Here is a 12,231-nt window from a genome sequence, read left to right as displayed (position 1 = left end):
AAAGTGGGACAGAGACCGAGGAGTCCTAGCTCCCAGCTTCTGGGCTTCTCAGTGCCCCAGGGGCACAGGTTGGAGGTGCTATCCATGGTTCTAGGGAGACTTCCAGTTTTCAGCTTCTTCCCATGTCAGGCGTTCTTTCAGAGCCCTAATTGGCCTGCCTGATCCCCCTAGACCACTTCTGCCAGAGTCCAGTTCCTGAGCCCTATGACACTGTCACACCACACTTGCCACCAGACCTGGCCCCCCAGTGGAGGCCCTGAGAGAGGGAAGGGATCCCCACTGCTCAGCTCATTCATGGAGAGCCTTGAATGCCCATCCTGCGGGTTCACCCTGATGGGCCTGCCCTTAGGAGCTTGGGAAATGGAGCCCATGCTCAAGCTACCTATTAGAAGAAAATCATTTTAAATCAATGTCGTGTTCATTGAAGCTGCCTTCATAAATATTTTAAAGGTGTTTATTAGGAAAACCACAGGAGGAGAGAGGAGGTTGCTGAGGTTGGGAGGAGTGGTGCCCTATAAGGGCTTAGCTGCCACTGCCAGCACTGCTGCCAATGAAACGTGCTCCCTTGGAGGGGCTGGCTCTGTGGGGGCTGCAAAACGGAAAAGCCCACTGTGTTGGGCTGCCTCACCACATGCAGGAAGTGGCTGCTCAGATGCCCATCCTCTTGTCCTCATATTGAACCCCACAGAGGTGTATCGCAGAGTCTTGTGGACATGGTGCTGAGCCGGGGGCAGAGCCTCCTGGGTCCTATTCTGAGCTTTGCTCCCAGCTGCTCCCAATTCCTCCCCTTCTAGAGCTCAGCAATACTGTGGAAAAGGGGCTTGAGGGTCCCTTCCACAGCAGGCTGATGTTTCCAAGTTTGTGGATGCTGCCCTTTGCTTTCCTGTTTTCACTCTTACCTACTCTCTCACCCCACCAAATGCACACATCCATCCAGGGCCACACACATTGGACCAGGAGCAGCCGCGGTGAGCAGGTGCACAGGGCCAGACAACTGCCCGCAGGAGCCCCTCAACCCAGGCATCTTAGCCTGCCTCGCCCCACACCACCAGGCAGGCAGAGGCCTGGCTAGGGCCAGGGGAGAGGCTAAGAATGGTGTCCTGCCTGCTGACCCAGCATCTCTCACAGGGCGGGATGGGGTGTGCGGCAGGGATGGAGGCACCACAGCCACCTCTGACCCGGCTCCTCTCCTTGGGAAAGAGCTTGTTTTTCCTCCCCAAGCTGAAGCCAACAAGCCCATCAAACAGAAAGCAGAATCGATTTGCAGGCCAGGGATTTGCGGTGCTGGTGCTCAGGGGGCCATGGCTGCTGTTCCTTGTGCCTGGGGCTCCTTCAGCTACCATCTTGGGCTGAGCAATGAGAAATCGCCTCTGCTTCCACCCCCATCCTCCCCACACAAATCCTGTCTGACCATCCAGCCCCTCCCTATTGGTCTCAGGTCAAAGCTCTCTTTTGTCCTGGCTGAGTCCAGTGCCATCTGCCCAGATCTGTCCATTCATACTGTCTAAGTGCAGGTGAGGTGGCCCTGTGAAGGCTCTGTCCTTTGGGCATTCTCTGTCCATTTTGGTCAACTAGGGAGGGGAAGGTACTACTCTTGACCCCATTTTACAGATGGGGCCTACAAGGACAGCGAGCATTTGGTAGCCAGCTCCCTAAGGGTTAGCAGAGCATGGGAGTGGGTGAACAGAGCTTAGGGAGTCTTCTCTAATAAGTAAATTTTTAAAATGGCTTGTAATTACCGTATCAATTGTTTCTGGGTAACTAAAAGCTTCTAAAAGATTTTTAAAATAGATTATTCCTTTAAATAGGTGAAGCACCATTTGGCAGCCTCATTTACATTGTTCATTTGCTGGGAAATCCTTTTTTCATGGATAGTGTAGAAGTAAACTTCAGCCTTAGTTACTTCCATTCAGAGACCTGAATTAATGTGGTTTGGGTACCTCCTGCTTGCAGCAGACCAGAGGACAGGAGCTGCTCTGTGCCCGGCTCTGGGCTTGGGGGCCAGCCAGAGCTGCTCTGGGGAGATGAGTTCCCAGAGTGCAATGAATGAGCAAGTGCTTCATCGTAGCTATGAAACACGGAGTTGCAGAGATCTGGGGGGATACATAGGAGGGGGTGTATAGGATCTGCACAGGCAGAGGAGAGAGAGGGCATATCCAAGGATGGGGGGAGCTGGAGCAAATGCTTATAAACACGACTGAATATGAAACATGCAACTTCTGCCACTCGCCAGTTATCTCTGTCCCCTTCTCCCTTATACTTCCCCCTGACTCCCTCATCACCCATCCTGCAGACAGAACAGAATGCACTCTCTTCTAGCACTGCAGAGCCCATTCCAAAAATTGTCCTAGGTCCAGAACCCCTGGCTGCCAGCACATTCTCCTGTTGGGCTGACCCAGATCCTCCTGGCTGCAGTGGACGGGAGGACGCTGAGAAAAGCAGCACAGATAGAGACACCAAGAAAATCAGCATCCTGGCCATGCCTCACAGGTCATCAAGGCCCTCAGTATGGTCACCCAAGGAGGCTGAGCCCTCTGCAACCTGGCCAGCTTCAGTTCCCGGAACGTTTGCTGAAACTCAGCAAAGCACATGGACTTCAATTACAAAAGCTATAAGAACAAGAAGTGCATTCATTCATTAGCAAATTACACTAAATTATCTTAGCAAATAAGGCAGAATGTCAGTTCAGTGGCTGGCAGGCTCTGCGGACACATCAGTCCCTCTTCCCCACCTCCAACAATGGTGCCACACTCTGCGGGGACTTTTTAGGAGAGGATATTGCAACATGAGCAGGAAGGAAACAGAATAGAGTGTAGACCAGCACCCAGGGAGCATGCTGGCCTGTAAATTAGGGTAGGTAGGTAGGCAGGTGGACTTCAGATAGGTGAGTTTTGAGACTGAGGAAGAACTAGAGGCCAGAGAGCTGCAAGGAGGAGGGTGGGGGTGGTAGAGGAGAGCTGCTGTGCTTCAGTCACTCTGGATACTACAGGGCTGCAGTGTGGTAGAGACCCCAGGATACCCTGATTCTGAAGCATGTGTGAGATGGGAGGTGGGGGGGGCGGGGAGCAGGAAAAGCACGAAGGCTATTTCCCTGAGCCTGGCACATGCACGTAGACTGACGGCTACAGGGAGCAGGACAGATGGTCCTTCCCTCCATGGAGGACATGGTGCTGGAGGGAAGAGGGAGTCAGAAGCAGCCACGTGGCTGCGCACATCTGGAGTTCTGGGGGTGACGGGAGAGACACAGAGGCAAAAGGGAGGCCGTGAAAGGAGGAGGGGGAGGGGATGCTCAGGAGTAGGCAGGGCCCCCCATTTCCTAGAGCTAAAAAGGATTGAGCCATCACCAGCGGCACCCCATCCTTCATCATTCTCCCAGAGCCTATGTGTCTCGTCTGAATGCAGGAACTCAGGATGCCTGCTCTCTTCCCCAGCCCCACAACACAGGGAACAGGGTCCCCTCCTTTCTGAACTAAAGATTATCACTTCCCTCAACCTTCCTTGCTCCTGTATTTTGTGTGCTTCCCTTAATTAAAAACAAAAAACCCACAGTCCAATATGGTGATCACTGAGAATAGCTATCTTATCTAAGAGGTGGGGTCTCAAAGGTCTCAGCTCAGGGCTGTCTTCTGAATCCTATTTTACATTAATTTATAAGCCAGACTAGAGCCACTGGCATATGCACATCAAATACTTAGCAATAAACTCAACCAATTGCATCAGAACTTCTGGGGATGGAGCCCAGGCACCATTTACAACTCCCAAAGTGATTCTAATGGGCAGCCAGGGTTGAGAACCGCTGGACTAATGGGATCTGGAGCTGTATCACTAGGAACATAGTGCCCTGGATGCGGGAGGTGAGAGGTGATCTATCATGAGCTGAAGCATCGTGATCCATGCCAGAGCCTCAATCTGCAAGGGACACGGATGAAACACATCCAGAGGAGAGCGTTGGGGTGGAGAAATCATATTAGCTAAGGAAGCTGAGGTGCAGGGGATATTTTGCTGCTCAGATGCTGGAGAAAGGCTGGAGGCAAAGGTCACAGTCCCTCTGTCTGAGGGCTGGGTTATGCCTCCTCTATGAGACCCAGGTGTTTCTCTGTTCTAACAAAGAGCTGCCTCATTAGTAATGAAGTAGTGTCACCATAATTACCTGGAGCTGGCAGTGCCAAAGGTTATGAATACTCTCTGACAAAAGTGCGAGAGATTTAACCTAACCTGAGCCACCTGCATCCAACAGGATGCTGACCAGGCACAGTGGCTCTTGCCTGTAATCCCAGCACTTTGGGAGGCCAAGGCAGGAGGATTGATTGAACCCAGGAGTTTGAGACCAGCCCAGGAAACATAGCAAGATCCCGTCTCTGCAAAAAAAAAAAAAAAAAAAAAAAAAAAAAAAAAAAAAAAAAAAATTATATATACGTATATATACGTATATATACACGTGTATATATACGTATATACACGTGTATATATACACGTGTATATAAAATTAGGTGTAGTGGCAGGCACCTGCAGTCCCAGCTATTCAGGAGACTGAGGCAGGCAGATCACGAGCTCTGTAGGTCGAGGCTGCAGTGAGCTATGACCGTACCACTGCACTCCAGCCTGGGCAACAGAGTGAGACCTTTAAAAGAAAAAAGAAAAACCCCAAAGATGCTGAGAACCTCCCCCCATCAATTACGGTGCTGCAGGTGCAGGGCTCAACCCTGGCACACACACACTCAGAACACGGTGCTGGGCCCACATAATCCACTAGGAGGCAGACGCAGTCCCCCAGGACTGGGGTCCCGGGGACGCAGATAGCTCCTGGAAACTGAGGCAGCGGCAGTGACATATGCTGAAGGGCAAGGTGGTCCAGAGCGGGTGGAAGGGATGATTGCAGGCCCAGTACACTACCTAATCAGGCTCCACTCTGAAGTCTCTGAGAGACCAACTGGATGTGAATTCCAAGCACCATCTCTGCCCTGTCTAGAATCAGTTTTTCCAGCCACCCTAAGTTTTCTTCACTTGCACATTCTTACTGCCACAGGGACTGGCTAAAAAAGCAGCTGAAACAATTGGCAACACTTAAAATGTATCCAGAGATCCCACTTCTAGGGCTCCATACTGTAGAAACTCGAGCACAAGCCTGCATTATTTGTGTCTAAACTGTAGGAACTAGCAAAATATAGGCTAGAACAGCAGTACTTTGAGATACTATGTAGCCATTTAAAAAGAACGAGGGAGGTCTTTGCAAGAAGCTAGATACAAAATAGCATGTACTGCAGGATTCCATTTATACGAAGTTCAAGAATAAGTAAAACTAATTGGTGAAAGCAGCCAAGTGGGCGGGGCTGTTGCTTGGGTAGGGACACTAGGGAACTTTCTGGAATCCAGGAAGTGTTCTATATCTTGATCTGGGTAGTGGTTACATGGGTAGAGATTTGTGTAAAAATTCATGGAGTCATACACTGAGGATTAGCATCTTGTAAATACTAGAGGTATGTTACACATCGATATAGAAAGTAAAGAGGACGAGGACACTTCTATCTAGAAGAAGTGACTTGGGAAAAGAGTAAAGAAAAACAGAAAAAGGGTTGCATAATGTTTGATTATGATATTTTTGTAAATGTGTAAGACTGATACAACAGTCTAGAAGGTGGTCAGTCTAATAGCAGAGCCAGGATTCAAAGTCAAGTGTCCTGACCCCCAGCCCAGGCTCCTGCTGCCCAGGGTCTGCAAGTGTAAGCAGAATGCTCCAAACACACAAGTAGAAGAGGCAGCTTGATCCAGGCGCCCTGGCCACACCATTTTAACCCCTCCTCCCAGTCTCCTCCTCCTGGGTGGTGAGTAGTCAGATCCACTAATTGGTCTTCAAGCCCTGGTTACAAATGGTCCTGGAGGCAAATTCTGGTCACACCTTGAGCCAGGCAAATGAACCTCGCTCTGTCCCCTCTTTAATATGGATGTGACACCTGCAAGCTACAGCTTGTCGCACTGTGAGAATTATTTCTCCATTAAAATGTAGGAGTTGGAGCTTTGCCCAGGAAGGGCAGCTAAAAATACTGCTGTCCAGGGCACTTGTCACCAGAGGACTTAGTTGCCACTCTCTTTACCCCTAAGCCTCCAGGCAAGTCCCACACCTGCTGGGTCCGTGCCCAGAACACTTGATACAGTGTCCTGTCTGAGCCTTATCCAGCCCTGTCGCAAAGGAAAAGCATGGGTTCCTGTGCCTGTTTTACAGATGAACAAACTGGGCTTCAGAGAGCTTGTTCCAAGTCACTGTGCTCAATCTACAAAATCACCTAAGGAGCAACAGCGCGTGGGCCTGACTGCAGGGAGGGAAAGAATAGCCCCTCACATGTGCCCAGCACCTAATGGTTTGCAGTGTCTTTTTATTTTTATTTTTGAGATGGAGTCTCACTCTGTCACCCAAGCTGGAAGGCAGTGGCGTGATCTCAGCTCACTGCAACTTCCACCTCCTGGGCTCAAATGATTCTCCTGTCTCAGCCCCCTGATTAGCTGGGACTACAGGCACGTGCCACCACACCCGGCTAATTTTTTTGTATTCTTAATGGAGACAGGGTTTTACCATGTTGGCCAGGCTGGTCTTGAACTCCTGACCTCAGGTGATCTGCCTGCCTCAGCCTCCCAAAATGCTGGGCTTACAGGCGTGAGCCACTGCATCTGGCCTAATTGCAGCGTCTTCTCACCCACTGCTTTATTCAGCTCTCTCAACAGTGCTTTGAAACAGGAACTATTACTGTCTCTACCTTACAGGTAGGGACTGAAGCCCAGTGTGGTGAAGCAGCAAGCTCAAGGGCACACAGTGGGTTGGAGGGGCAAAGGCATAAGTCTTTGAATCCTAATACCCACCCAGAGCACCGATGACAGGACCTCAAGCAACATGACTGATCTCACCCCTAGAGCCATCAACTTTATAACAAATCCTCCAGTTTGTAAAGAATGCCACATACTTTTTGGGAGATGACTTGTCACCCCTATTTAATGGATAAGGAAAGTAAGGCTCAGAGGTATGAAGGACATGGACACAGGTTAGCAGCAGAGCCAGGATTGAAAGTCAAGTGTCCTGACCCCCAGCACAGGCTCCTCCTGCTGCCCAGGGTCTGCAAAGCTCCAGGCTGTCCCAGTGCCAGGACACTGTCATCCAGGGGCAAGCGAACGCAGTATCCTAGGCAGGTTCCCATAGCCCTGAATCTGGCTCTCTGGAAGCCTGTGTGCCTCCTCTCAGTCTTTCAAAGTGGAAGGTAGTTAAAACCTCAGTCCTATTTTTCTTTTTTTTTTTTTCTTTAGAGACAGAGTCTTGCTCTGTTGCCCAGGCTGGAATGCAGTGGTACAATTACAGCTCATGGCAACTTCGACCTCCTGGGCTGAAGATCAAGTGATTCTCCCACCTCAGCCTCCTGAGTAATAGGACTACAGGTGTGTGCCTGTAGTTAATTTTTTATTTGTGCAGAGACAGGGTCTTGTTATGTTGCCCGGACTAGTCTTGAAATCCTGGCCTTAAGCGATCCTCCCACCTCAGCCTCCTGAGTAACTAGGACTACAGGTGTGTGCCACCGCACCTGGCTAATTTTTTATTTCTGTGCAGAGACAGGGTCTTGCTATGTTGCCCAGGCTAGTCTTGAAATCCTGGCCTTAAGCGATCCTCCCACCTCAGCCTCCCAAAGTGTTGGGATTACAGGCATGAGCCACTGTGCATAGGTGGCTATTTTTCGTACAAGAAAGCCAAGGCTCAGAGAAGGTAAATGTCCTGCTCAGGGTCATAGGGCAGAACTATGTCCTGGGAATGGACCTCTGATCCCTGGCCTGGTGCCCATCCAATTGAGTCAGCCAGAAACAGCATTCAGAACTCTCTTCCTGGTGCCAGCTTCTTACTGGGTCTCAGCTTTGCAGTCTCTAAAATGGGTTCATTAGTAGAGGCCCTAAACAAGCCTAGGTTTGAGTTTTCTGAGGCAAAGAAATTGGGTGATGCTTCCAGTGGGAGGAGCCCCATACAGTGACCAAAGGGCCTGGCTTTCTGGACAACCAACTTCACTTTACCCAGAGGGAAACTGAAGCCAAGGAGGGAGCCAAATGGCCTTGGGGATCCAGTGATTTAAGGACGGTGAGATAAGGAGGGCCAGGCTTCCCTACCCCAGCCTGCAACATCCAGGAGAGAATCCTGCTGGTTGAGTCCTGGGGCCCACCCTGCTTCCAAACACTTCACAGAGAAAAAGCTTTTTACAAAGACATTTATTTTCCCCAAAATATACCCCCAGTTTACAAAATCCCTCCGAGTCCCACAGTTAAATTAGAAGTCCTCACATCTTCCATTCCTGGGGCAGGGAGAGATGACATCCGGAAGGCATCAGAACGTCTGAAGTCTCACTCTACCAGAGGCCGGGAGCTGGCCAGAGGCAAGCCAGGAAAAAACTGCCCCAGCCCCAGAATAGCACCATGGTGGGGGTGGGGAGCAGTCCCCTCGGTGTCCCCAAAGCATTCCTGGCCCTGCCCTGCCCCAGGCTCTGCCTCTTCTGCTGCTATGAAAGGTCCAGAGGGCCTTGGTGCCTGCCCACCTGCCCACACCTGGACAGACATTTTGGACACCACCAGATTCTCTAGCCGTGGCGAGGGGCTATGTCCCTCTCTCCAGGTTTCCGCCCCAACCCCATGCTCTGGGTAAGAATTATGGGGTGGGATGGGGGTGAGGTATCCAGGAAGCCTTGAGCCACAGAGGAGGTGTGGAGCAGGGAGCCAGGCAGGAGCCCCCTGCAAACCGCAGGGTGCAGTGTAGTTAGTTGTCTGTTTCCCAGCTGGATGGGGAGTCCTTGAGGGAGGAACTTTATCTTCCCACGCAGGGCCCCCAGCACCTAACACAGTGCTGACATCTGTAGTTGCTCAATAAACATCAACTGAATGGATACATGAAAAGAAAGGAACAAAGAGGCGAGAAGGCAGAGGGACAGAAGCTGACCCCCAGGGGCCCCATCACAGACCCCCGGAGAACCAGTGTGACCAGCACATGCTTCCGTGGGGAGGATGGGCAGGGGAGAGGGGCACTGCAGAGGAGGCTGGGCCAGGGGGAACCACACGTGTTCCAGCACGTGCACCTGCAGGTCTCCATGCACAGCTGTGCATGTGGTGGGCGCAGAGTGCCCTGTCTTCACTTGGGGCAGGGAGGGAAAAGGCCAGTATTAAGGCTAGAGCAAGAGGAGGAAGGAGGGGAAAGGAAACAGCTTCTAGACTCCAGGAGATGTTGAGGCCGCACTGTCCCTGTCTGAGAAGACAAGATTCTATGCAGGTGGAAGCAGGGCTGAACATGATCACTAGTGTATCACGGCCATTGGAGAAACAAGGCCGGGGTGACTATGCATCGTGTCTTTGGTGAAATAAGGCAGGGGGTCAGTCAGCCTGAATATTGCATCTTTTGGAGAAAAAAGGCAGCCAGATGGTCCACGCAGCACTGGAAGAAGAGGGTGGTGATGTGGTCAGTGTACTGTGTCCCTAAGAAATGTATGTACTGTGAAATAAGGCAGCAGGCAGGATGACTTAGAGAACTAAGGTCGTGGGTGGTTCATTGTGTCTATAAGAAAAAAGGCAGCAGGATGACTTGGGAATCACGTCCATTGGAGAAATAAGGCTGCACAGTGGTCTGTGTATCGCATCCTTTGGAGAAGGAGCCCACCTGTCAGAGCAGGATGCATCTGTTGGGGGCAGGGCTCACAGTGCAGCCCCATTGCAGGCAGAGGGTAGGAGCTGTAGGGAGGGGCAGCAGCTCCCTGGTCCTCATGGTCAGGCTATTTCTTGTCCATCATCTTCATTTCGTGATGGGAAGAAAAAAAAGGGAAGGGAAAAGCATTAGATGCCAGAAGATCTATTTTTGGGATTATGCCAGAAGCCCAAGCACCTGGTCAGACTTCAAGTGGGGAGTGTGTGTGAGACAGCAGCCCAACGGACAGCCCCCGTGCTGACCACGGCCCTGGAGGCCCAGACACAGATGCAGGTGCCAGGCACGCCGGGGCACCTGAGGGGGACCACCTCACGCAGCCCCCTCTCAGTACCCACAGGCCCACAGCCCGATACACTTCCCTCCACTCTCCCTCTACGTGCAACACTTTTCCCTTCTCATCTCCTGTTTGTCCATCCCATCCACCCTCCAAGGCCTGGCCCAACTCCCTCGTCCAGCAGGCAGCCTTCCCAGTGTCCCCTCCACACTGGTTTCCCTGAGAGTGACACGGCAGGGGCCCTCCTCCTTCCCTCGGGTTTCCTGTCTCCATGTGGAGGGCCATCCCAAAGACTCATCTTTCAGACCCCACTCTGCATCTGAAGCTGAATGGAGACTTGGGAAGAAGGGCTTGGGCCCTTCCCCTGCCCTCTCCCTCACCCATTCTTGGGGCTCTGTATGTCCCTGGGGAGAGGAGAAGAGCTCCCCCATCTGGGCACTGCCTCTGTGGTTGTCCAGCATGGCCAGAGACTGAAGGGGCAGGCTGCCTCACCAAGGAGCAGGGTTAGGAAGCAAACTGGTTTGCCCATCCAGGCCACATTCTCCAGCAACTCTTCAAAACCAAGCTGACTTTTTTTTTTTTTTTTTTTTGAGATGGAATCTTGCTCTGTTGCCCAGGCTGGAGTGCACAGGTGCAATCTCGGTTCACTGCAACCTCTGCCTCCCAGGTTCAAGTGATTCTCCCGCCTCAGCCTCCCAAGTAGCTGGGATTACAGGCATGCACCACCACGCCCGGCTAAGTTTTGTATTTTTAGTAGAGACACGGTTTCACCATGTTGGCCAGGCTGGTCTCAAACTCCTGACCTCAAGTGATCCACCCACCTCGGCCTCCCAAAGTGCTGAGATTACAGGTGTGAAGTACCATGCCTGGCCTAAGCTGACACTTTTTATCTCCATCTGCCCAGCTCTTCTATGGTTATTTGATTCTGAACAACAGGAAGGAAATGACCTATCTCCTGTATTTCCAAATGTCATCACTGACATTATAACAATAGGCCCAATAATGACTATGGACATTTACTAACCACCCACTGTGTGCCAGGGACATGGCTACCCAGCTGAACACTTTTCTAGCCTCCCCTGAGTTAGGGCTCATATGCCTGGGTTCTGACCAATGGAATGTAAGCGGAAGTGATGCAGGCTACTTCCACTCAAGCTCTAGAAGGAAACATATCCTTCCTTTCTCTCCCTCTTGGCTCTGGAGGGGGCGTGGGAGCACAAACAGCCTCTTAGACCTAGGAGTGAAAGCTTGAAGTTGAAGAGGGCAGAATCCAGGTAAGTGGAAGCTGGCTCCAGGTCATCAGTGGTTTTACAATTACCTATGCTCACACTATCACAGCAAGGAGGAATAAACTCGTGTCCTGCTTAAGCCTCTGTCATATTTGGGTCCCATTAGAGCAGCTGGGACCTTGGTTACTCAGCCCTCTGCCATCTCACCAGGGGGAAGTTGAGGCTGCTCTTCTGCAGAGGGGGCCTCAGGTCACTAGTGAAAGGATGATGCCTACCCACCCTCTCAGCCTCTCACACACAGATGTGTGCATACACAGACACAATCTCAAGCCCAGGTGTCTTTACCTTCTTTGCTGTCAGAGCATTTCAGAGGCTGCAGGGCTGTAAAAAAAAGGAAGGCACACACGGTGAGGGAGGAACCATGGGAAGTGGTGGGGTAGGGAGTCAGGCAGAGGGAGGAATGAGGGCTGGAAGGGGCGGGACAAGTCAGCAGAGTGGGACCACTTCATAGCACAAGGGAAGGGGCCCTAGGTTGCTGTCCCAAGCCTCAGTCCCAGTTCCACTCTGTGGCTTGTCATTCTCCTCTCTGGGCCTTAGTTTTCTGCATCTATAGAATGGGACAACCCTCGAGCCCTCCACCTCCAGCTGGAGATGCGGAAGTGCCCTGAGCCCAATGTACACACAGGGTGATGTGAGAAGCTAAAGGAGGCTGGCAGATTTGCAGGTGGGCCTGGGACCATGTGGAATGAGACTGACCAACTCCATCACCCACACTCTTCTCCCCACTCCCTCCCTTCTGCCAACTACATCTGCCTCTGAGCATGAAGAATGAGGTCTGATCCCAGAGCTGTCTCTACGCCTGCCACGCTGGGCACCAACAGGCAAAGAATTAATTGGCATAATTTATAGCAGTCCCCAAGTGTCAATCTCCTGCCCTTCCTTCTGCAGGGGTGGGGAGGGAACTGGCATTAACTGGAACCATCCCAAATGGCTCAGCGGAAACCTGCCTCTCCCAGCCC

At 51.6% G+C, this 12,231-nt stretch overlaps 1 protein-coding gene and 1 long non-coding RNA gene across 5 annotated transcripts in view; one reads left to right on the top strand and one right to left on the bottom strand.

Moving 5' to 3' along the window:
• The window catches only part of LOC129137143 (uncharacterized), a 38,949-nt gene that overhangs the window by 9,000 nt on the left and 17,718 nt on the right, over positions 1–12,231 (top strand). The gene's annotated exons all lie outside the window — the stretch shown is intronic.
• CD276 (CD276 molecule) overlaps positions 8,218–12,231 on the bottom strand; it is a 30,332-nt gene continuing 26,318 nt past the window's right edge. For all 4 annotated transcript variants that reach the window (XM_523213.7, XM_063794188.1, XM_063794187.1 and 1 more), the window contains 2 exons: positions 11,558–11,593; positions 8,218–9,794 (listed from right to left, as the gene is read on the bottom strand). In XM_523213.7, the coding sequence (XP_523213.2) occupies positions 9,772–9,794; positions 11,558–11,593 (59 nt within the window). In that variant the 3' untranslated portion in view covers positions 8,218–9,771. The remainder of the gene's footprint in view (positions 9,795–11,557; positions 11,594–12,231) is intronic.

Source organism: Pan troglodytes, chromosome 16, assembly GCF_028858775.2.
Source record: "Pan troglodytes isolate AG18354 chromosome 16, NHGRI_mPanTro3-v2.0_pri, whole genome shotgun sequence".
In the NCBI taxonomy this organism is placed as follows: domain Eukaryota; kingdom Metazoa; phylum Chordata; class Mammalia; order Primates; family Hominidae; genus Pan; species Pan troglodytes.
This window is presented reverse-complemented; position numbering and strand designations above follow the sequence as displayed.